Here is a 23644-nt window from a genome sequence, read left to right as displayed (position 1 = left end):
CTGAAACAAAATTCAAATGTTGAGGGAATTATACAGATATCGAATTCAAGAAATCAAACATACCAAAACGCCAGTAACGAACCAGTTAAGAAACACTATTCTCATGCCACCAATTGATACACTTATACGCATATCGTCCGAATTGTAATTGGAAGTTTCATCCAAATTGAATTTAATAACTTGACACTCGAGCGCATTATCGCCAACAATTGAAAGAATCTATTAAAAAGAAGCATAACATAATTTAAGAAGCATATAATGAATATAAATTTAAATATTATTAAATAGCACAGTAGAAAAGCATTTTTGGGGCGATGTGATTCTAAATCAAGTTACATATTTTTAAAGTCAATAGAAGAGTATCTACACTGCTGACAAATCATCCCTAAAAATGCTAATGAATTTCGTAATTAGTCCTTTAAAATAAACAAAATAATCAGCCCAATTCTAAACAAGAATTCCATGCGAGTTTTTTCCCTTCTCCCATTCCTCGTATTCTAGATAAAAATTCCTTCTGAGTTTTTTCACTTCTCCCTTTCCTCCTATTCTGAACAATGTTCGAAAAAACGGAAACCGGTTATGGGAGAAAAGTAGGTATTATGAATGTGAGTGAGAGGGAGATTTCTCTGCCATTTCTTAGGAATTTTTTCACTTGTTAAATTAAAGGGAATGCGTCAAAATCGTTAAAAGAAATTGGAGCTTAAAAAAACACTTATTTGTAGAAATTTGTGCTAAAATATGTACATTCTACAACAATATTCTTTATTTTAATACGAAAAGTATATCATAAACAACGGAAGAGCTCTTGGTATATTTGATGCAGCTATCCAGAAATTGCGCAAGAAGGCTTAAAGAGATTTTGGCATATGGCGAAAGGCGAACTCAATTCGACTTGGCTGCCAGAAAATTGATTTGCTGAATGAAAGCAGGCACCTCCGGCGGATTTGTGTTATCCCGCCGTCTTCTTCTTCTTATGCTCCTTTGTTGATGTTGCCGTGGCACCAATTCATTACTCATTTCAGTGAATACTATATGAAATGCAATACTGTGCATTGTTTATATTTTATTTCTTAATTTCAAACAAATTCGCAACAATAATTAAACTTTTCTATTTTTTAAACAAAATAAGAAATGCGCAACGAAATTTGAATTGACAAAACAGCTGACTTCGAAAATTCCCCAATTATTGTTCTCCCTAGGAGAAAAGAATTGGAGGAATTTTTCCGCGGGAGTAAAAAAATCCGCGAGAACATAATTCCGAGGGAATATTTAGTATTGGGCTGAATAATAACTTACCCCACTATGCTGAGTTAATGGATTCAAATCAGTTACCACGATATCTTTTAAGCGAAGACTCAATTCAGTGTAAGATGATTTTAATATAACATTCGCATCAAAGTGTTGAACTTCTAATGAAGCTAAATCTCGTTTCTTACATGTCAAAAGCACAGAAACTTGCTCCAATTTAGCTTTTATATGAATTTTTATACTATCAACAACTTTTCTCTGTCGTTGTGAACGACTTTTCGCAGGAGCTACAGTAGCAAGTACACCAGCATCTTCTCCCTCTTCTGCAATAACACCTAATTTACTTAAAATACCAGTATCACCAGCATATGCTACACGATCTTTGGGTTGTTGTGGTGCAGCTGGTGTTGTTGCCGTTTTAAGAACTTCATCCAAATTTCGTTGTACTGAATCGGCGAGTGCTAGTAATTGCAGTAATACTTCCTGATGTAATATTATATTTAAAGTAGAGAAATTAATATTAATCATTTGCTCAGTAGCATTATATTTAGTGAAAAATTCTGGTGATGAACGTTGTGCCATTACATATGAAACTGTTAGTAAGTATTCAAGATCTTCGGTAAATCGTGGTGTATCGATGATATTTAAATTAGAACTCTCAGCATAACCATGACGCATTAGACTAACAGCACCCAAACTAAAAGAATGTTTAAAATACAAGTTAATTAAACATGTGAATAAAGAAGTCGTTTGCAACTGACTGCATCTACAAAAATAAAATAAGGTGCCCCTAAAAGCATGCAACGTTTAGATTTTTGCTTGCCACAATATCAAACTGCCAATAGTAGCTGACCACGGTTGCCACTTTTGGTCCATTTGGCCCAAGGGCAAAGACATTACACGGACTTATCAGAAAAAATTCTTGTTTTAGTATTCAGATATTTCGATCGGTTATCAAACACTTTTCGTGATAGATTTTTTTCACTAGTTGAGCTAAGAAAAATTTTCTCAAATGCACGTGTGCAGGGCTTTCCACTGATGGAGCCATTACGATGGCCGTCGAGTTAAGATTTGAATTGAAAACTAAGTAAAATAATGAAACTAATTGGTTTTATGTAACACTTCCTAAAATTTTTACAAAGAAATCCCATGTAAAAATTTCAGGAGTATTGTGGTGTTCCAGGAGTATTGTGGTGTTAAGGCACGCCGAATACTTGAAAACTAAGTAGCTTGGCATAAGAAATATTTTAACTGTAAGTAAGGCAGGAATACTTGTTGAAAGCGGTAACTTTTTAAATTAATAACGAATCGCGATTGAACAAATTTACTTTTATATTCAGATTTTGAAGCAAATGTAAAAAAGATTTGATTTCGAAAGAAGTGTTTTGTGTTTTATTCGCGTAGGTACAGAACCCCATAAACTTCAATAACAACGCTGTTAACTAATTTCTAGTACCTACTTACATGTAATCAGGTTCCGTTATTGCACAGTTGAAACTTTTAAGACGTTTGCTTTTTAATCTGAAGCCTGGGGCTAGATTCACTAAATTTGAGTTTTACAAAAATCACACTTACTAAATCTTTTGGCTTTGGTATGAAATTTCAACGTGCAGGGGAAAAAGTAAGTATCATTTATGATTTACGGAGTTTGCTCATAGTTCGGCTACACCAAAACGCAAACATTTGAGCCTTTTCTTACTAAAACCTAACTGCGCTATTCATTTTATTTCTTTCCAATTAACAACATAATGCTGGAACTAAGAGCTTTGTCAGCAAAACTACATTCAAAACGTATAGTTCGTGAAGGCATAGACTTATCCTAGAAATTTGAAAATATAATACATAAAAGTAGTGTTTTTGTTTGTGCAGTTTGATTTAAGTCTCCTATTCGCTAAGTTTATTAAAATTTTGTATAGGAAACCATGGAAACATCCTGAAATTTTATATTTCACAACGACTACGATACTTTTGTGGATTGCTTGTATCACAATCAAATAAAACAAAAATGTTCCTTTTTCCTGAGATTTGGTCCATTTTTTCGATGAATTTTGGTACCAAATGAAAGCATGATGTGGCAACCGTGTAGCTGACGGCTTCTGTTATTATAAAAGACGTTTGCAAGTCTTTAGTGTGTTAGATAAAACTTGAGTCCAGTGCAGAACTTACTTGGCTTCCACTACCATTTCGTATGTACGTTGATACATTTTTACGCCAAGCTCCAACACATGAAATGATAATATGGTCTCAGCTGTGCAATCACTGCCAGCGCAACTAGTATATTTTTCAACAAAATTTTCATTTGGAATTTCATCAACTGGTGTTCCGAATGCATTTGAATCTTGTGGTGATTCTACTAGCGATACTACAGCTGGTGTTGTTGATGATTCGTTTGATGTTGCTAATATACCATTAATATCTCCATTCATGTTTGGAGTATCCTTTAAACGTACTGCTTTATTCAATGCAACACTAAATTCTTTTAATGTGAACACCAATTCTAGATTTGTATATTGGACAATTTCTGCAGATATATCAGGCTTTTCTTCGCGTTGTTTTTTTATTTTTTTCTCTTGTGTTAAGAAACTAGCTAATGATAGCTTTGACGAAGCTGTGCTCAACGCTCTTGTCAGTGCTGATGGTTCACTATCTTCACTTTCCGGCAACGGTATACTTGTGGCCACGCGTAATGCCTCAAACATGCGATCCTCTGTTAAGTTTAGTGCAATTGAGGGTATTTCAACATTGATTTTCATTTTTGGTAAACGTGGATCATCATCAACAGCACAAAGCGATACATTGCATAACACAGATGTAGGGCGTAATATGTGCATTTCGGATCGTGTCGCTGAAGCAAGTGTTGTTTCAAAATCTTCGCCGGGTCGAGCAACCACCATCTAAAAATTTGAGTTATGATGAGTATAGAAAAAGAAACATAATGAAAAAATATAAAAAGCTGGTAATATTTGAAATTGACAATAAGTAGGGTTAATGAAGACTCTTCTTTTAAGAAGATTTTGATAAACGGTACAGCACACGTGAATTAATCTGAAATTGCTAACAACCTTATAAATACTTTGTAGATAGCATTGAGGATATTTGCAATAATATAGGAGAATTTTATAAAGAAGTCAGTTTTCCTAGTTACTACAGATAACGTCATCGAACTTGTCAGGAAGTGTAAAGCTAATAGAGGTGATAAAAAGTTAGTAGCAGATAGTGTTGTAAAGATATTGTAACGAATTTTTGGGAACCACAGTTTAATTTTAACATTGCATTTTAATTTTATTAACATTTTTGCAATGGTGGGATGGCGTAAAACTAAGTAAAAACGGTTTTTAAATTTCTAAAAACATACAGAATGAAAATTGTAAATATTTAATAAAGAATCAAATTAAATAATAATATGAAACGTTTTGAAGTCTATAAAACAATATTATACATTTTCTGCAAGTAATTTACGATGCTCTACTAGGAAATTCATTGCTTTTTGTTTTTTTTTTTTTTGGTTTACTAAAATTTTTAGTGCATTTGTAAGCGAAATATCCAACAGTTGTTCCAAAGAGTTGTTAAACTTTTTTATAGTCGCTAAACTACTATTTTTTTTCTTATAGCTATTATAATTTAGTAGGATAATTCCTTCAATTCCGTCGCGTTTTTTCACTGGAACTTCGAATTTTTCGTATAAATTGATTAGTCTTTCTGCCAAAAATAAAGCACTGTCTCTTGCATTTTTTCTTTTGTTTTGCATTAAATAACAAGATACACTCAACACCTCTCTTCTGCTGGGAAGCGCATCTGCATTCAAGCATTTCTTTTTCTATCCTATGTAGAACAATTTGTGTAGTTATTTTCTTATGTTTACTTAGTTTCAAAACTTACCAATTAAGAACACGCTTCTAGATATGTTTTCCGTTGTGCTGCCTTATCAGAATTATTTTTATTATAAATTTCTTGGCCTAGAGCTCACAATTACAATGCACGTTTATTATAAATATATTTCCAAGCCCTTTGTGACAATTTAGTACCGGTTTACTGGCAAAAATAGCTTATTTAATAAATTATTTTTTAAGAATTCGTAAAAAAAATCTTTGACTTATGAAAAGTCCTTAAAAGGACACTCGCTGGTAAAAAAATTATATGGGCAATTTACTCCTAATACCATTCTAAATAAAAGTTTTTATGTTATTATTTCTCCATAAAATACTTGTTTACGAGATATTACCAAATAAAGACATATATGCACAATTTTTAGTGCAATTTTAGCCTTTAGGTCAAAAGCGCATGGAATATTTTCACTACAGATTTTCTTACAGATCTTGTCTTTTGTATGGAGCGAAGAGGATTAGAACTTTACCCCTGAATTATCTCATTCTGTATATTTTTAGAAATTTAAAAACCGTTTTACTTAGTTTTACGCCATCCCACCATTGCAAAAATGTTAATAAAATTAAAATGCAATGTTAAAATAAAACTGTAGTTAATATCCTACCAAACGGTGTATAGCTTATCTAATCCATTATTTTGCATGTATTTTATTTGACCATTACAAAAACATAAAAAATTAACTTCGACTTATTGAAAATCTTTGAAAGGGCACTCGCAGGTACAACATTTATATGGGCAATTTACTCCTGACTCCAAACTAAATTCATTCATTTATTTAATGCACATATAAGACGTGGTCTTTTACAGTGTCATATTTGAAATGTTTACTTAATACTAGTTCAAATTTATTACTTATTTATATATTTAATATTAGTTACTGACAGAGCGAGATTCAAAAAGTGAGATCAATTCAAAAAGTGAGATGAAGTAAGACAAAATCATAGATATTTTTCACAAGTTCATTAACAAAGGATCCGGTGTACAGCTAACTTGAAGCGCTTAGGATTTAGTTCTTATTTTACTTTATTAGGCAACGCATTCCACAATTGCACAGCTCTAACGAAAAACATTCTGGATGTCACCGAGTACTTAAAGTGCGGTATAATAAGGTTGCAAGTACGAGTTGACCGCGATCAAAGAACGAAGATAAACTACATTCAAGAATCGTTCTTCAGAAGCTGGAAATATGATCGTATTTCCTTTTAAGAAAAATATATCTGGCGCAATTATTAATTATAAGTTGATATTTCCTCATGGAACCTTTATCAAGGCAACCATATATCAACTCATGGTACGATATTATTGGCAGTAATAGAGTTTTAACAAGTTTAGGCTTGGTATCTTCACTAGTAAAATTGGCCGTTTTCCATAAATGTCTTAATATATAATACAACCTACTAATTGATGAATTTACATGATCAGCGCAAGTAAGATGCTTATTTAGTATGAATCCAAGCGTTTTAACAGTCTTCTCAAATTTCACAACATTCCCATTAAGTATTATTGGAGAAACGTCATCCAAATTATAAGAATAATGAGAAATGGCAATCGCCTGTGTTTTAGATGCATTAAGACAGAGCTTATTATTGTTAGACCATTGATTTATAGCTTTTAGGTCTTCATTTATTCGACAAACAAGATCCTCCACTAACCCCAGAGGTGCCGAGAGGTATAATTGGGCATCATCAGCATAAAGATGCATAGATACATTTTAACAACATTTCTCTATGTCATTTATATACATGCTAAATAAAATTGGACCAAGAATAGAGCCCTGAGGTACACCAGATTTCACCGGCCATGAGCTGGATTTACTATCTCTACACACTACCCTCTGATACCTGTTTGTCAAGTAGCTATTTATGAGCCTTGCAGCATCCCAACTGAAACCAAAGTATGTTTGAAGCTTATGAATAAGAATTTTGTGGCAGACAGTGTCAAAAGCCTTGGAGAAATCCAACAGTGCAAGAATTGTCAGGTTACCGTTATCAAAGGAAGGCCGTATATCTTCCATTACCTTAAGCATAGCCGTAGAACAGCTATGACCCCTACGATAACCTGATTGGTTTTGTGAAAGCAGATTTTCTTTTGTCAGATAGTTCATAATTTGGCTCAATAAAAGTTTTTCAAAAATCTTTTATAGACACGGAAGAATACTAATAGGCCGAAAATCAGATGGTTGGGAGGCATTAACTTTTTTCGGAACAGGTACAATATTAGCTACTTTCCAAGCATCAGGAAAATTTAAGGAAGTTAGTGAAAAGTTTAGAATATGTGTAAAAGACGCAATAATATAAGGTAAAATTAATTTAATGAATTTTAAACTGATCTTATCCTCTCCCGTAGCGTTCGATTTTATTGAAAGAATGGCTTGTATTATTTCAGCCTCAGTTATATTTGAAAAATTAAATATTTGACCAGGATCATTAGAAGAATCTTCACTCGAGTATATATATGGATTATCCCATTCTGGTAATTTCACAGCAAAGAAGTCATTCATAACATCAGCATCAACCAAGCATTCGGAGTTAAGATTGGGCTTAACACCAAGTTGTTTTAAGTTTTTAAGTCCCTCTTGGCCTCCCTGGTGATACTAGTAGCTCTATTTCGCAATACTTTGTAAGCCTGCCAATGTTCAATTTTAGACGTTTTCTTCCAAAGCGAATGGCTTTTATTTCTTGCTTTTATAGCCTGAAGTACTACGCTATTGAACCATGGCTGTTTATTATTCTTAACTTTAATTTTTCTAAGTGGAACACATTTATCGAACAAGTAATTAACTAAGAACGAAAAATATTCAACTTTATCATTAATATCTGCAGAAAACCAACAGTCGTTCCAAGGAAGTGCAGATGCTTCAGTGGCTAAGTCTCTGATATTTATTTTCTTGAAGTCTCGAAAATTTATGTAGTTTTCTGAAACATTAAATTCTGAGTGCATAACTAAATTATAGCTTAGAAAAAATAAGTCGTGGTCGCTAATACCACTCAGGGAAATTTGGTCAAAATGTAAGACATTACTCATATCAGAAACGCAAAAGACGTCTAGTAAACTTGGTCTACAATGGGGACCAAAACGAGTAGGAAGCTGGTTTACAACTTTAAGCCCTAAGCCTGACATATCTTCAAGCAAGTTTTCGGAACGATCATTTTCAACAAGCAAATCTATATTTAAATCTCCACACAGTAGTATATGTTCGTAAGTGGCACTATATTTATATAAACATTGAAAGAGGTTATTTAAGTCATACGACTTATTTGGATTATACACGCATACAACAAGGCAACGCTCGTAATTATTGTAAAATTCCACCATCAAAAACTCTACAGGATCGGAATTATCTGATTTATTTATTATTTTACACTGCAACGTCCTCTAGTGGTATATCGCAATACCTCCACCTCGCTTACCTTGCTGTCTGTCATTTCTAATCACACAATAGTCAAGAAACTTGTTATCATTATCATTCATGTCATTTTGAAACCAAGTTTCAGTGACACACAGAACATCAACACTCACAGAGCTAAACATGTGGTTCAAATAATCAAGCTTACATTGATTCAGACTTCTAGAGTTGAAATGGCAAAGCTGAAATCCAGGGTCACAATCACTCAAAAGCTTCAGTACTATTTTAGTGTTGAGCTCGTTAGAGCCGGCAAATGAACTATTTGAGTTCATAAACATATCTATGCACTTCAAATTGCCAACATAATATAATACATGCTAGAGCAAGAGCATTAAAAAATAAGTATGACAGCGAAAGAAGAAGAAAAAATGAAAAGTATACATTAAAAACCTAAGAAAATAATAGTAAATGGTTACACATCTTAGACTAACGTTAAATTCTAAACAAATAAAACAATATATATATTTCATTTTCATTATCAACTTCTTTGTTTCAGGTGCTTAAAAGTGAATCCACTTCCACTATGGTGATCACCAGTTAAGGCTCTTCATTGGGCTTCAGTCGTACAAGCACTTTTCCACGTATTGAAAACACTGATGCCAAGTGCTTCTTTTTCTTCATTTCCGTCGCATACGACATTACTTCTCTTAATCTCTTTGGTAAACTCTCATGTAAATATATAGATCCGTAGCCAGGTACATCAATATCAAACAGCGCAAGCGATCTCTTCTTTTGTTTGCAAAATGCAGTAATAGAGGTAAAAAATTGGTTTCGCTCATGCGCAGAGTGTAGTTTTACAACAATAGGAATGTTGCTGTTTATATTATTATGCATTCTGTTTTGCTTTTTCCGTAACCTAAAGGCATCGCGTAATGGTGGTGGGCTTAGATTTATTGCTTTGCATATCTTGGCAAATAAATCAGGCAAACTCTCTTCGCCAGCATACGGAATACCATTAATTATCATATTAGTGGCGACTGCATTGCTCTCAAGCTCGTTAAGTTGACTACGTGCAATAAAAGTCCTTATGTCGTTATTTCTCCTAAAATTACTGGTTTACGAGATATTAGCCAATAAAGACATATACAATTTTTTAGTGCATTTTTAGCCTTTAGGTCAAAATTGCATGGCATTTTTTCACTACAGATGACCTTATTTTTTATCCCCATTCTTTCAAAAAATGCGTGGGGAGCGAAGAAAATTAGCACTTTATTTCTGTGGGTATTCTACTGGCCAGTGATGCAAAAATTGTATAACTTGTGGTAAAAAGCCACTTGGTTAAATTTTGAAAGAACAGAATATATTCATACCTCAACAATGAGGATTTAAGAGGAATAATTCCTGTGAAACAGCTATGGAATCGTAACATACGATCACGGATCGAAAACTATTTTCACTCAAGCGATACAAATTAGGCTACTCAACTATTTAAAAAATAATAATACATTATGGATCTAGTGAGTACGCGTTGTCCCTACTTCATATATTTCATTAATCGGATACACCATTTCGGAGGTATTGTGTTTTAAAAAATGGCATTCAATCACGGATCGAATATGGTTAGAGCTGAATGGAAAAAAGAACTAATAAAAAGGCTATAACAGCAGTTTTCATCGACCTTAAAAGGGGTTTCGAAAATATAAATCAAAAAATATTATTAACAATTGTTGTTTTTGTTTTATCGGTCTATCGATAAAGGATTCAAGGTTCGAAACGAGCTCAAGGCCAGAACAATAATTTTTGTGTAATGGGAAATGTAAAACAAAGTAATTGACAATAAACAAATCCAACATTAGCAGTGTCTTGCAACAGATGGCGCAACGCTGATTAAATATAGTTGGTAAAGAGGAATAGAAGTAACAATTTATCAAACAAACCACCGCTGTATAGCTAAATGGTTAGCGCAGCGTGCTGATGATGAAGGCTTAGCACCCTTCGAAATGGATCTATCGGCGCAGCTATGGCAGGTTGTCTGAAAAAATTTTCTACTTACTATTCCAAAAACAAAATACAATTTTTCAATTATAGAAAAATTAAAAAACAATAATCATTACAAAAAATTATTGTTCTGGCCTTGAGCTTGTTTCGAACCTTGAAAAAATATTATTAGAAAAATTAGGGATATGCATTAGAGATATTGGTTTAAATATTTCTTAACAAATCGCAAACAAAGAACAGTCAAATTATCAGATGTAGTGAGTGTTAAGATTGGCCTACCCCAAGGCTCTGTTCATGCTTCAATCTATTCAACCTTTTTATTAAGGTTATACATTTTGTCTTGAAATTCAGCTACATAAAATTTTCGCTGATGATGCTTTAATTTCTATAAATGGTAAAAATAATATAAGAGAAAAGTTACAAAGCGATTTAAACGCGCCTTATAGTCAGCTGTGTGCTAACAGACTTACAATTCAAGAAAAAACTTGCTAATTTTGAAATTATTACAACAAATAACATTGAAGTTGAAAACGTAAATACAATTAAATTATTGTGTGATGAGATTGGTTGCAAACTAAAATTTTGCGCCCACGTTGACGTTGAGTATCTCAAACAGGTACTACATTTAACTACCAGGTCCATGATAGAAATACAAGACAGAGAAATAATTTTAAATTGCCCAATTATAAAACCAAATCGGAACAAAATAGTATTTTTTACAAAGGCTTAAAATGATTCAATGAACTACCAGAATATGTTAAAACATGTGATATAATAAACTTAATTAAGAGCCGGTTGTATGATTACACCAAATCTAGGTCGATTAAATGAAATAGATGTAAGCGTTTAAACGCATTAGTGGTACATGTGTCATGACTAAATTTTAAAATTTGAAAAAATTTAGAATAAGTACACATTGTTAATTAATGCAATTATATTTTCAAGTTTTCGAACTAGGCTAATATCTAAATAAAAAAACAAGTAAATGTGTCTAAGTTCGAGTGTAACCGCACATTATATACTCAGCGTGAGCTTGAATTGTACATTTCATTTCAGATAAATTACTTTTCTACGTAACACGTGGCACCGCCCGTTAAAAAAAAATGTCTCCCCATTTTCTCTTACAATAAAACTTAATAAGTGAAATATCATTGATTCAAAACTATTTTTTGCTAAGTTATAGCTTATTATTCGAGTCTACGACCGTTTTAAACTTGTTTTATATCTAAATTCCCGTGGTCTTTAACCGGTCCCGTTCATTTTTACTAGAAATATTTTCTGGTATAACAAAAATATGTGTACCCAAATTTATTACGATCCGTCAATTTTTCTTCGAGTTATGACTCCCGAAACAAAGAAAATTGCTTAGTCATAAAAGGGGCGGTGCCACGCCCATTTTTTTTTACTTTAAGTTTTTCCTATTAATTGTTATAAATCCACTTGGGAAATGAAATAACATTGATATAAAGCTCTTTTTTGCAAAGATATAGCTTATTTTATTCGTCCACGACCGTTTTAAAATCTTAAATAAAAGTGGACGTGGTCCTTAACCAATTTCGTTAATTTTTCTTCAAATCATTCCTTATAGTAAAGGCAACCTCTCTGCCGAATTTTGTTACGATAGGTTTAACGATTTTTGATTTATGATTAATAATATTTGTAAAATTGATTTTGTCACAAGTGGGCGGTGTCACGCCCATTTTAAATAATTTTTCCAAATTTTTATCATGAGTCTCAATATCAGTCCACACGTCAAATTTCAACATTCTGGGTGTATTATTTACTAAATAATCAGGTTTTTTGTGTTTCCAAAATATTTATATATATAAAAAGTGGGCGTGGTTATCATCCGATTTCGCTCATTTTCAATACCAATCTATTCTGGGGCCAGATAAGCTCGTGTACCAAATTTGGTAAAGATATCTCAATATTTAATCAATTTATCGTGTTAACGGACAGACGGACGGACATTGCACAATCAAATTTTTTTTCGATACTGATGATTTTGATATATGGAAGTCTATATCTATCTCGATTCCTTTATACCTGTACAACCAACCGTTATCCAATCAAAGTTAATATACTCTGTGTGCAAAGCACGCTGAGTATAATAATTGGCATATAAATTATAAATTACGTACCTGTATATCGGCTATGGTAATTTTAAGTTCATCATAAGCACGTTCCAAAACATCGTTCAAACTAAATCTACGATCTTGCAGCATACGCAGTAGCTCAGTCGATGACTCATTGTTTGGTGTAGACGAAACAAGTAGCTTACCCAAAGTTATAACAATTAAGGAATTTCGTTTGCTATCGGCACTATATTTGCCTGTATTAGGTATTATGAGAATCGTTGGCATGAATTGTATGTCAATTTCTAATGCGGATTTTGATTCGATCATATATTGTAAGCCTGTGGCTGATCGTTCTTTAAAATTCGCCATACGCTCAGTGGCAGCATATTCTAACTCAGATAAATTTGCTTTAGGTGGAGTGAAGATTTTGACCAGTCGTATTATTGTATCGGCGTCATAAACAACTTGCAATGGACGCGCTGATACTTTAATACGTTGATCGCATTTCTTATCAAGTGGATTTGTTTCGAAGAATATGTCAAGAAGATTCAAGTCGTCAGTAGTTTTAGATTCAATTATAGTTGGTGCAATATTATTCTCGTGTAAGCCCAATAACTTGATCTCGTGCATTCCAAGCGTAACGCTGCATAAAGAGAATAAGGATAGTATAGTGACGTTGGTAGCATTTAAAAATATTTTAATTGATTTCACCTTAACGCATTACCACCTGGACGTTGAGTTATATTACATGTAGTCATAGAAAAATTCAATAGCATTAGAGTTTTTAACTCGCTCGAATGAAAACTTTGTTTCCCCACTACTGCGCAATCATCGTACAAGCCAACTTCTAATGCTAAAAGCTTGAATTTCATTTTGATAGCCTCATATTCAACGGGCATAGTTGGTGGTGGCGTACCCTCTTGATAGCCAATAGCTTCATAAAGCTTAGCCTTTTCATCTGCTGTCATTGCAGCCTCGAATTTTTTAACTGTAATGAGGGGAGTAAAATATGTCATCTGTGGGAAAGAATACGAAATTATTTGTAGGCTTTAAAAGGTCTTTCCGTCTTTCTATGACCCGGTCCCCTCATCTTCTCTCCGGCATTCGTCCCGAAATGTCCAGAATTCAATTTCAAAGTTACCCTGAATAGAATCACGAAATTAACCAAAAAGAGCCCAGATGAGTTCTAAAGGTAGAACTGAAATGATCCTTCGATAGTTCCGAAATGATCTTGAAATGATTCGAAACATTTCCGTATTGATCCCAAAAACAATATTGGAGCAATTATGAGTGCAATTCAAATAAATTGAAATTCACTTTAAATCAATCCCAAAATAGTATCGACATAGCCTAGTATCGACATAGCATAGTATCGACATAAACCTTTAAAAATTCTGGCAAAATGAAATTAAATGATTTCGAAAAACCCGAAAACAGCTCTAAAATGATCCGAAAATAGTCGCGAAACGATACCGAAGTAATCCCCAAAAGATGTCAAAGCAATCTCGAAATTATCTAAAAAGAGTACTAAGGCAGTATAGAAAATTTCAAAGAACGGTCCACAAGTGAGTTTGAATATTTTCGCTATGGTTTTTAAAACAGTATCGAAATAACTCTGAAATAATCCAGAACTAAATCAAACGTAAAGAAATCAATCTTGAAAAGATCCCGTTTTGGTCACCAAATCATCTAAAAAAAAACCATTCCGACATTATAAGGAGATAGTAGCAAGATATCTCCGAAATGCACCCAGAAAGAATCTCAAAATAATCTTTAGAAAGTCTCGGAATAGTTCGAATTGACCCAAGAAACAATTCCGAAACTATTAATATCTGGGCCCGACATAATCAGATAAAATCGCGAAGCCAACACGAAAAACATTTAGGTTGAGATACTTTGAGGGTTCCCTAATCTTTTTCACAAAAAAACCTGACGTCGTCTCATTTTTCTACAGTTGATCAGACCTATTTATTTGACTCAATTACCAAATTTTATTTGTCTAAGTCAAACCGTGTCATATTTATATCGTTTTAAAAACAAAACCCAAGGAGTGAAGGGGTGAAAATGTCCTTTTTTCCAAAATTGTTTGAACCCCGATTCTTATGACCCCCATATTCGTTCATTCATATCACTGCTCTAGAGCAATAAACTATAACAATTAAAAACAGGTAAGAAAGGCTAAGTTCGGGTATAACCGAACATTACATACTCAGCTGAGGGCTTTGGAGACAAAATAAAGGAAAATCACCATTTAGGAAAATGAACCTAGGGTAACCCTGGAATGTGTTTGTATGACATGAGTGTCAAAAGGAAGGTATTAATGAGTATTTTAAAAGGAAGTGGGCCATAGTTCTATAGGTGGACGCCATTTCGGGACATCGCCATAAAGGTGGACCAGGAGTGACTCTACAATTTGTTTGTACGATAAGGGTATCAAATAAAAGGTGTTAATGAGTATTTTAAAAGGGAGTGGGCCTTAGTTCTATACGTGGACGCCTTTTCGAGATATCGTCATAAAAGTGGGCCAGGGGTGACTCTAGAATGTGTTTGACGATATGGGTGTCAAATGATAGGTGTTAATTAGTATTTTAAAAGCGAGTGGGCCTTAGTTCTATAGGTGAACACCTTTTCGAGATATCGTCATAAAGGTGGACCAGGGGTGACTCTAGAATGTGTTTGTACGATATGGGTATCAAATGAAAGGTGTTAATGAGTATTTTAAAAGGGATAGGGCCTTAGTTCTATAAGTGGACGCCTTTTCGAGATATCGTCATAAAGGTGGACCAGGGGTGACTCTGGAATGTGTTTGTACGATATGGGTATCAAATGAAAGGTATTAATGAGGGTTTCAAAAGGGAGTGGCCCTTAGTTGTATATGTGAAGGCGTTTTCGAGATATCGACCAAAATGTGGGCCAGGGTGACCCAGAACATCATCTGTCGGGTACCGCTAATTTATTTATATATATAATACCACGAACAGTATTCCTGCCAAGATTCCAAAGGCTTTTGATTTCGTCCTGCAGAACTTTTTCATTTTCTTCTACTTAATATGGTAGTTGTCACACCCATTTTACAAAGTTACCATGTTTCATCTCTTTTTTCATATTTGGTATAGAATTATGGCATTTTTTTCATTTCTCGTAATTTTCGATATCGAAAAAGTGGGCGTGGTCATAGTCGGATTTCGGCCATTTTTTTTACCAAGATAAAGTGAGTTCAGATAAGTACGTGAACTAAGTTTAGTAAAGATATATCGATTTTTGCTCAAGTTATCGTTTTAACGGCCGAGCGGAAGGGCAGACGGTCGACTGTGTATAAAAACTGGGCGATTAAACCGATTTCGCCTATTTTCTAGAAAACAGTTATCGCCATAGAAGGTTAGGTTAAGGTTAGGTTTAAGCGGCTGCCTCCGCTGTCCGAGCGGAGACTCACGTAGGCCGTTGTGGCCCGTTGTGCTACCATGCGGGGGGCCCTTTTTCCTGTTACCCTACTTTCGAAGAAGAAGAAAGTTTAGACCCCAGTGAGGCTAAACCAGCGCGTTTGCCTAATGAAACGCAAGATGTCGTTTGGGTTTATATATTCAAGCTCCGCAAGGCACCGAAGAGTGTCTGTGGAGGCATTGGTACTTGGTTTTTGACAGTGCGGGACAGTGGCACAGATAGTGCTCAACGCTTTCTATCTCCTCCTCGTCCCTACCATGGACCATCTGACGTTTGCCTGAGCCGTGAAAGGAGATCGCAGGTAGTATTTGCAAGTGTTTAGAGGAGGGCTGGCCCAACCAGCGGAGGTTATTGTTTGCAGGTTGGTGCCTTCCCTAGCTAGCTCATCCGCGGCGCAGTTTCCTGAGATGTCACAGTGGCCACGAACCCATATTATAGCCATAGAATCTATGCCCCTACCAAATTACACAAGGATTGGTAAATTTTTGTTCGACTTATGGCATTAAAAGTATTCTAGACTAATTAAATGAAAAAGGGCGGAGCCACGCCCATTTTGAAATTTTCTTTTATTTTTGTATTTTGTTGCACCATATCATTACTGGAGTTGAATGTTGACATAAATTACTTATGTATATACTGTAAAGATATTCAATTTTTTGTTAAAATTTGACTTAAAAAAAATTTTTTTTAAAGTGGGCGTGTTCTTCATCCGATTTTGGTAATTTTTATTTAGCACACATTAGGAGTAACGTTCCTGAAAAATTTCATCACGATATCTTCAACGACTGCCAAATTACGGCTTGCAAAACTTTTAAATTACCTTCTTTTAAAAGTGGGCGGAGCCACGCCCATTTTGAAATTTTCTTTTATTTTTGTATTTTGTTGCACCATATCATTACTGGAGTTGAATGTTGACATAAATTACTTATGTATATACTGTAAAGATATTCAATTTTTTGTTAAAATTTGACTTAAAAAAAAATTTTTTTTAAAGTGGGCGTGTTCTTCATCCGATTTTGGTAATTTTTATTTAGCACACATTAGGAGTAACGTTCCTGAAAAATTTCATCACGATATCTTCAACGACTGCTAAATTACGGCTTGCAAAACTTTTAAATTACCTTCTTTTAAAAGTGGGCGGTGCCACGCCCATTGTCCAACATTTTACTAGTTTTCTATTTTGCGTCATAAGGTCAACGCACCTACCAAGTTTCATCGCTTTACCCTTCTTTGGCAATGAGTTATCGCACTTTTTCGGTTTTTAGAAATTTTCAATATCGAAAAAGTGGGCGTGGTTGTAGTCCGATTTCGTTCATTTTAAATAGCGATCTTAGATGAGTGCCCTGGAACCTACCTACCAAAATTTCATCAAGATACCTCAAAATTTACTCAAGTTATCGTGTTTACGGACAGACGGACGGACGGACATTGCTAAATGAATTTCTTTTTTCGCCCATATCATTTTGTTATATAGAAGTCTATATCTATCTCGATTAGCTTATACCGTTACGGATTACCGTTATGCGAACAAAATTAATATACTCTGTGAGCTCTGCTCAGCTGAGTATAACAATTACTTAAGAGGTATTGTTCCCAAGGGTCGTTGACAGTTCTCCGTTTAAAAAACATTTTTCACATACCAATATCATTCGTTTCACCACCTTCTGTTTTTTGACCACCACCGAACCAACCACCAAACCAACTCTTTTGCGATTGTCTCGTTTCTTCATCTTTACGTATTTTATCTATTTCAATTTGAACACGTTTACGTATCAAAACCAAATTGAATAAATCAAGCTTTTGCTCGAGCAATGTACACGTTTCTACCAGACTGGCAGGCGGCTTTTTAGAAAGTTCTTTTTCTTTGAAACTCTGGAAGAGAAAAAAAAAATATTTCTATTTATTTACTGCAAAGCGTGAAATTACCAACCTCTGCGTAAGTATTACAAAGCCCACGATGTTCTTTTATATGATCCCATGTCCATTCTTTGTTGCGCTTTCTTATATCTTCCTCTAGTATGGATTTGATTGCAAAATGCCACCATTCACGGTAATGCTTCTTATATGCTATGTAAGACAAAGTAAAAACAAATGGCAGTAGCGAAGTAAACTTGTTTTGTTAGAAACATTATTACTTACGTATATTAAATGGGCGATATTTTCTATAACGTGCACCTAATTGCATACGATTCATAGATTCGCCCAATTTAATAGCCTCCTGAAATTGTGTGCTCGTTAAGCCAACATGCAGCTTTTGCATTTCCAATGCTAAATCGATCTTTGGTATGACAAATGCTGGATTATCGTACTCAGGATTCATATTTAATTGCAGTTTGCCCATTACCGATATCGGTCCAACAACTAAAAAGTTTTACGATAAAAAAAAAATACTTTATTCACTGAAAGAAATGGTGCTAGTAAAATCAACAAATCGGTTCTGTTGTTCTTGACTTGATGGAGATTTGGTGAAATTGATCGAATTACGGTTAATTCGACCGAGTTCTTTGTCAAACGAACAAATTAGTTTAGTCATTTCAACAGAAGAGAAATTGTCGCTCTTAAGTTAACAAAATTCTGCAAAATTGACAGATTCCTGGTCAATCTAACTGATTTTTCTGTTAACACAACTGATCTCACTGGTCATTTCAACAGCGATCAACAGTCAATACATGAGCAAATTTCAAAGAGAATTTTACGCTCATTGCGCACTCAACTTTGTACTTATGACGATGGTGCCACTTGTTAAAAACAAAAACACCAAAATAAGAAAACCATCAAATCGAAAAAACACATAAAATGCGAAAACAACAAAGTTTTTCAGTTATCAATACAAAACGAAAAACCCTTTTTTGAATTTACTGTGCAAAAAATTATGAGATACCGGAACACCTATCTATCGCGAACAATTGTGCAACTTCTTGTCCAAGCGAAATGCAAAATTGCGCCCTCTTGTTGCAAAAGTTTTGCTTGAACGAACAGGATGTTTCCAAAGTTAGTAACATTTTGTTCAAGTTGTTATGAATTTTCACTCACGCGAACGAATTTAATAAGGTAATAAAAAACATCCTTTTTAATGTTGATGTTTCCGACAAAATACAAGTTTGAGTTGTTTTGGAATCGTTTCAACTTAAAGTGTTACGAAAATTAAACTTGCCAAATTACATGTAAAGTTACTCCAGTTGTGAATTACCTTCCTGCGATTTGATTCTTTACTTTTTAAGTTACAAGTTGTCTTTTCAAAAGTTACTTCAAACATTTATACTACAAGTTTTGTTCGAAACAATCAAGTGTGGCAACTACATGCGAGAGAAGAAATTTAGAATGAGCTGAGCTGCAACTGAAAGAATTGAGAATCAGTTCTGTGACTACTATTTTCATTTCTATTTGCAAAGCGAACCTCAAAACTGTAAATTAAATAAATTATAAAATATAAAATTTGGGGAAAGTGCGTTTAATAAATAAAAATAATAAAGTGTATAATGTTTAGTGTGTGCCAGCATATTTGATGTGCGCCCAATTGAAGTTCTTTTAGTAGATGAGTACATATGTATGTATAAGTAGCTAGCATGCGTATCTATGTATTCACATATTACGTGATGGTAGCGTGCTCCGCCTACCGCACCGAAGACCCTGGGTTCACACCCCTGGCAAAGCAACCCCAAAATTATAGAAACAAACTTTTTCAATTAGAAGAAAATTTTCTAAGTGGGGTCGCCCCTCGGCAGTGTTCGGCAAGCACTCCGAGTGTATTTCTGCCATGAAAAACTCTCAGTGAAAACTCATCTGCCTTGCAGATGCCGTTCGGAGTCGGCATAAAACAAGTAGGTCCCGTCCCGCCAATTTGTAAGAAAAATTAAAAAGGAGCACGACGCAAATTGGAAGAGAAGTTCGGCCTAAAATCTCTTCGGAGGTTATCGCGCCTTACAATTATTTACATATTGTAACGAATTTACTGCAAATCCTCTTATTTGCCCTTTTGCTAAGTTCGATCACTAAACTGTTGAATAAATAACTCCAATATTTAATAATGCAAAATGGCCTTTATTAAAGTACGTCAGAATAAATAACTCTACTATTTTCAAATAATACTGCTATTGCTCGCTAGATAGCGTCTTAATCGAAACTGCTTGTCGGGCCTCCACTGTTGCCGCTTTTATAATCTTCGATTGCCTCGTTCCATACTTCTAGGCGTTTCCAGAATTAAATTAGTTACTGCTATAAAATTATTACTACAGATGCACGTGTATAGCTTCTCATATGCGCGTGTATATGTGATTGACACTTCCACATATAATTGCCTACTTTTGGGAGCATCTCAGATAAGATATATGCATGTGTTTGTGCGTCTCTTCTCCGCTGCGTCTACGTACATATGTGTAGACATAATAATTGATTCGTTTATGTAGATACAAGTGACTGCCTGCTTTATTGTTGTTGTGGCTTCATTTACTTAGCATCAGACTAGTGATGTGAGTATCACTTAGTGATCGTCCCGATCAGACAAATCTCTCGATCCAACCGCTGCTATACTCTCCAAATGAACCACCCTTCTATTTCGTGGTTGCCCAATGGTTTGTATGCGGTAGATGGTATCACTGATCTTCTTCACAACTTTGTACGGGCCTTCCCGACTGCACCGAATTTTGGATGGAACACCTTTCCGCCGGTGAGGGTTGTATATCAGTACCAAATCTCCCTCCAAGAAACCTTCCGAATTATAGTTCTCGTCGTACATGTGTTTCATGCTACTACTCATTAACCTGGGCCGTTCCCTCACACTCTATTCTTTGGCCAATGAACTACTTCGCAGAGCTTGCGCTTGCCGGATTGGCTTCGCTTAATCAGTATCGTTCCCACGTTTCACAACAGTGGTGCGCCCTGGCTTGAAACTACCCTCGCATTCCTTCTGGGAAATTCTTTCCTTCGTTTTCGCGAGTCCCTTTGGTTTTGTCAATGCCAGTGTTTCTTTCGCAGGTACTTTTGATTTCGCTTTATTTGGCCCATTCGATCCATCAACCTTTACCTTTGACTTTCGTGGTCTTTGTCGAGTCTTCTCCACCAGTACTCGATTACTGCTGAACCCTTTCTCCAAACTAAAGTTAAGTGGTATATCCTGGTTCTTAAAGCGCATAATCCTTCTCCGCACGTCGAACCTGATGTCATGGTCAACTAAGAAGTCCACTCCCAATATGACTTCATCAACAATCTCCGCCCCAATGAATTTGTGTAGAACCATGACCTTCCCAATTAAGACTTCACATATCACTTCTCCTTGGACTTGGTTATACTCGCCTGGGACCGTACGCAACCTTGCTCCAGGTAACGGTTTTACTCTCCTGTTGACCAAGTCAGATCGGATTATGGAATTAGATGCGCCCGTATCTACAGTCACACGCTCCTTGCCATCGACATTCCCTCTGACGGTAAGACTGCTTGATTTTCTTACAATTTGCGAGACAGATATCACAGGACATTCAATAGCTGGGGCAAGTTTTCGATCTTTACATCTGACTCGCTCTTGCTTATCTCCTCCAGCTTTGCGTTTACGGAACTACCAGGACCGGTGCTGCAATGACGAGCAATGTGACCTGGATTACCGCACTTGAAACATTTGATTGCACCATTATTCTTCTGTTGCGTTCCTTTTAAAGCTTCTAAAATTACGTCTACCCATTCTGGCCTTTCTACTTACACACGGCGTGCTTTGAAAACAGGCTTACACAGAAGCGACGCTGTTTCCTGAATCATTCCGTATGCCATTTATAAAGCTCTGAATCTTTACACTTTCAGTGTATTCCACGGGTGCGTCCGCATTCGCTAAATGTGCCAGCCTTTCAACATCCGACGCAAACTCTTGCAATGTCTCACCAGGCCTCTGGAAACGGTTCAGTAACTCCATTTGGTATATCTGTCTCCTATGCTCAGTTCCGTATCGTCTCCTCCAGAGTGCCCATCAATGCTTCATAGTTGTTCTTCTCTCCTTCGGGAATCGTCTGTAGGATTTCGGCTGCTGGTCCCTTCAATGCTACGAATAGAGCTGCAACTTTATCTTCAGCATCCAGTTGTTCACTGCTGCGGTCTTTTCAACCTGTAGCTTCAAGACCTGGAAAGGAACAGAACCGTCAAAGGATGGTGTTTTTACCTTTGGATTAGTCGCTGAAACTGCTGGGCGATTTAGTTGCAACTCCTGTATACGATCTTTCGAAGCATCCATCTCGGCCTCCATTTTATCTTGTCGTTCACTAAAAGCCTCCAGCTGCGATGAGACTTTTGTTTTCTGTGCCTCCAGCTTCATTGAGATACGCTCTTCCTGTGCTTCGAGTTGTAATGTTATGCGTGCCTCTTGCTCTTTCAATTGTTCTGCAATTTGTGACGCCATGTATGTTTTCTGTTCATCCAATTGTGCTTTAATCTTCGACTCGATGCGTGTCTCCTGCGATTCCAGTTGGGATGACATTTGTGACGACATTTCTGAAATGCGTGCCTCCTGTACTTCCATCCGGGATGTTACTGTCGATGTTTGTGCAGATATTGCAGCCAAAATCGTGTTCAAGTCTGCGCTCGTAACTGTCTGCGATGTTTCGTTTTTCTCTTCAATTTTTGTTGTTGTCTCGTCGACATCAAGATGAAAGACATACTCTCCACGTTAATTCCTTCTGATTCCATTGCCTCTCGTAGTCGTGCCTGAAGTTCGAGTTTAATGCCGGTTGTATTCAATCCACGGCTCTCCAACTCCTTCTTCAGTTGCTGGATCTTCAATTCACTTAACTTTGTCATGTCCTTGTTGTCCTCTGGAATTTATTCAACAATTCCTCTACTGACACCAATTGTAACGAATTTACTGCAAATCCTCTTATTTGCCCTTTTGCTAAGTTCGATCACTAAATTGTTGAATAAATAACTCCAATATTTAATAATGCAAAATGGCCTTTATTAAAGTACTTCACAATAAATAACTCTACTATTTTCAAATAATACTGCTATTGCTCGCTAGATAGCGTCTTAATCGAAACTGCTTGTCGGGCCTCCACTGTTGCCGCTTTTATACTCTTCGATTGCCTCGTTCCATACTTCTAGGCGTTTCCAGAATTAACTTAGTTACTGCTATAAAATTATAACTACAGATGCACGTGTATAGCTTCTCATACACCAAAATAAGAAAACCATCAAATCGAAAAAACACATAAAATGCGAAAACAACAAAGTTTTTCAGTTATCAATACAAAACGAAAAACCCTTTTTTGAATTTACTGTGCAAAAAATTATGAGATACCGGAACACCTATCTATCGCGAACAATTGTGCAACTTCTTGTCCAAGCGAAATGCAAAATTGCGCCCTCTTGTTGCAAAAGTTTTGCTTGAACGAACAGGATGTTTCCAAAGTTAGTAACATTTTGTTCAAGTTGTTATGAATTTTCACTCACGCGAACGAATTTAATAAGGTAATAAAAAACATCCTTTTTAATGTTGATGTTTCCGACAAAATACAAGTTTGAGTTGTTTTGGAATCGTTTCAACTTAAAGTGTTACGAAAATTAAACTTGCCAAATTACATGTAAAGTTACTCCAGTTGTGAATTACCTTCCTGCGATTTGATTCTTTACTTTTTAAGTTACAAGTTGTCTTTTCAAAAGTTACTTCAAACAT

The 23644-nt window shown here is 35.4% G+C and overlaps 1 protein-coding gene across 1 annotated transcript in view; it reads right to left on the bottom strand.

The window, feature by feature from the left end:
* The window catches only part of Vps13 (vacuolar protein sorting 13C), a 108753-nt gene that overhangs the window by 48426 nt on the left and 36683 nt on the right, over positions 1 to 23644 (bottom strand). Inside the window, exons 6-13 of the mRNA XM_067774277.1 lie at positions 18136 to 18357; positions 17927 to 18063; positions 17637 to 17868; positions 13267 to 13543; positions 12619 to 13198; positions 3415 to 4142; positions 1297 to 1945; positions 64 to 219 (exon numbers count right to left, since the gene is read on the bottom strand). Coding sequence (XP_067630378.1) covers positions 64 to 219; positions 1297 to 1945; positions 3415 to 4142; positions 12619 to 13198; positions 13267 to 13543; positions 17637 to 17868; positions 17927 to 18063; positions 18136 to 18357 — 2981 coding nt within the window. The remainder of the gene's footprint in view (positions 1 to 63; positions 220 to 1296; positions 1946 to 3414; positions 4143 to 12618; positions 13199 to 13266; positions 13544 to 17636; positions 17869 to 17926; positions 18064 to 18135; positions 18358 to 23644) is intronic.

This window comes from Eurosta solidaginis, chromosome 3, assembly GCF_040869045.1.
Source record: "Eurosta solidaginis isolate ZX-2024a chromosome 3, ASM4086904v1, whole genome shotgun sequence".
Taxonomy (NCBI): Eukaryota; Metazoa; Arthropoda; class Insecta; order Diptera; family Tephritidae; genus Eurosta; species Eurosta solidaginis.
The sequence above is the reverse complement of the archived record's forward strand: the minus strand, read 5'-3'. Positions and strand labels throughout refer to the sequence as shown.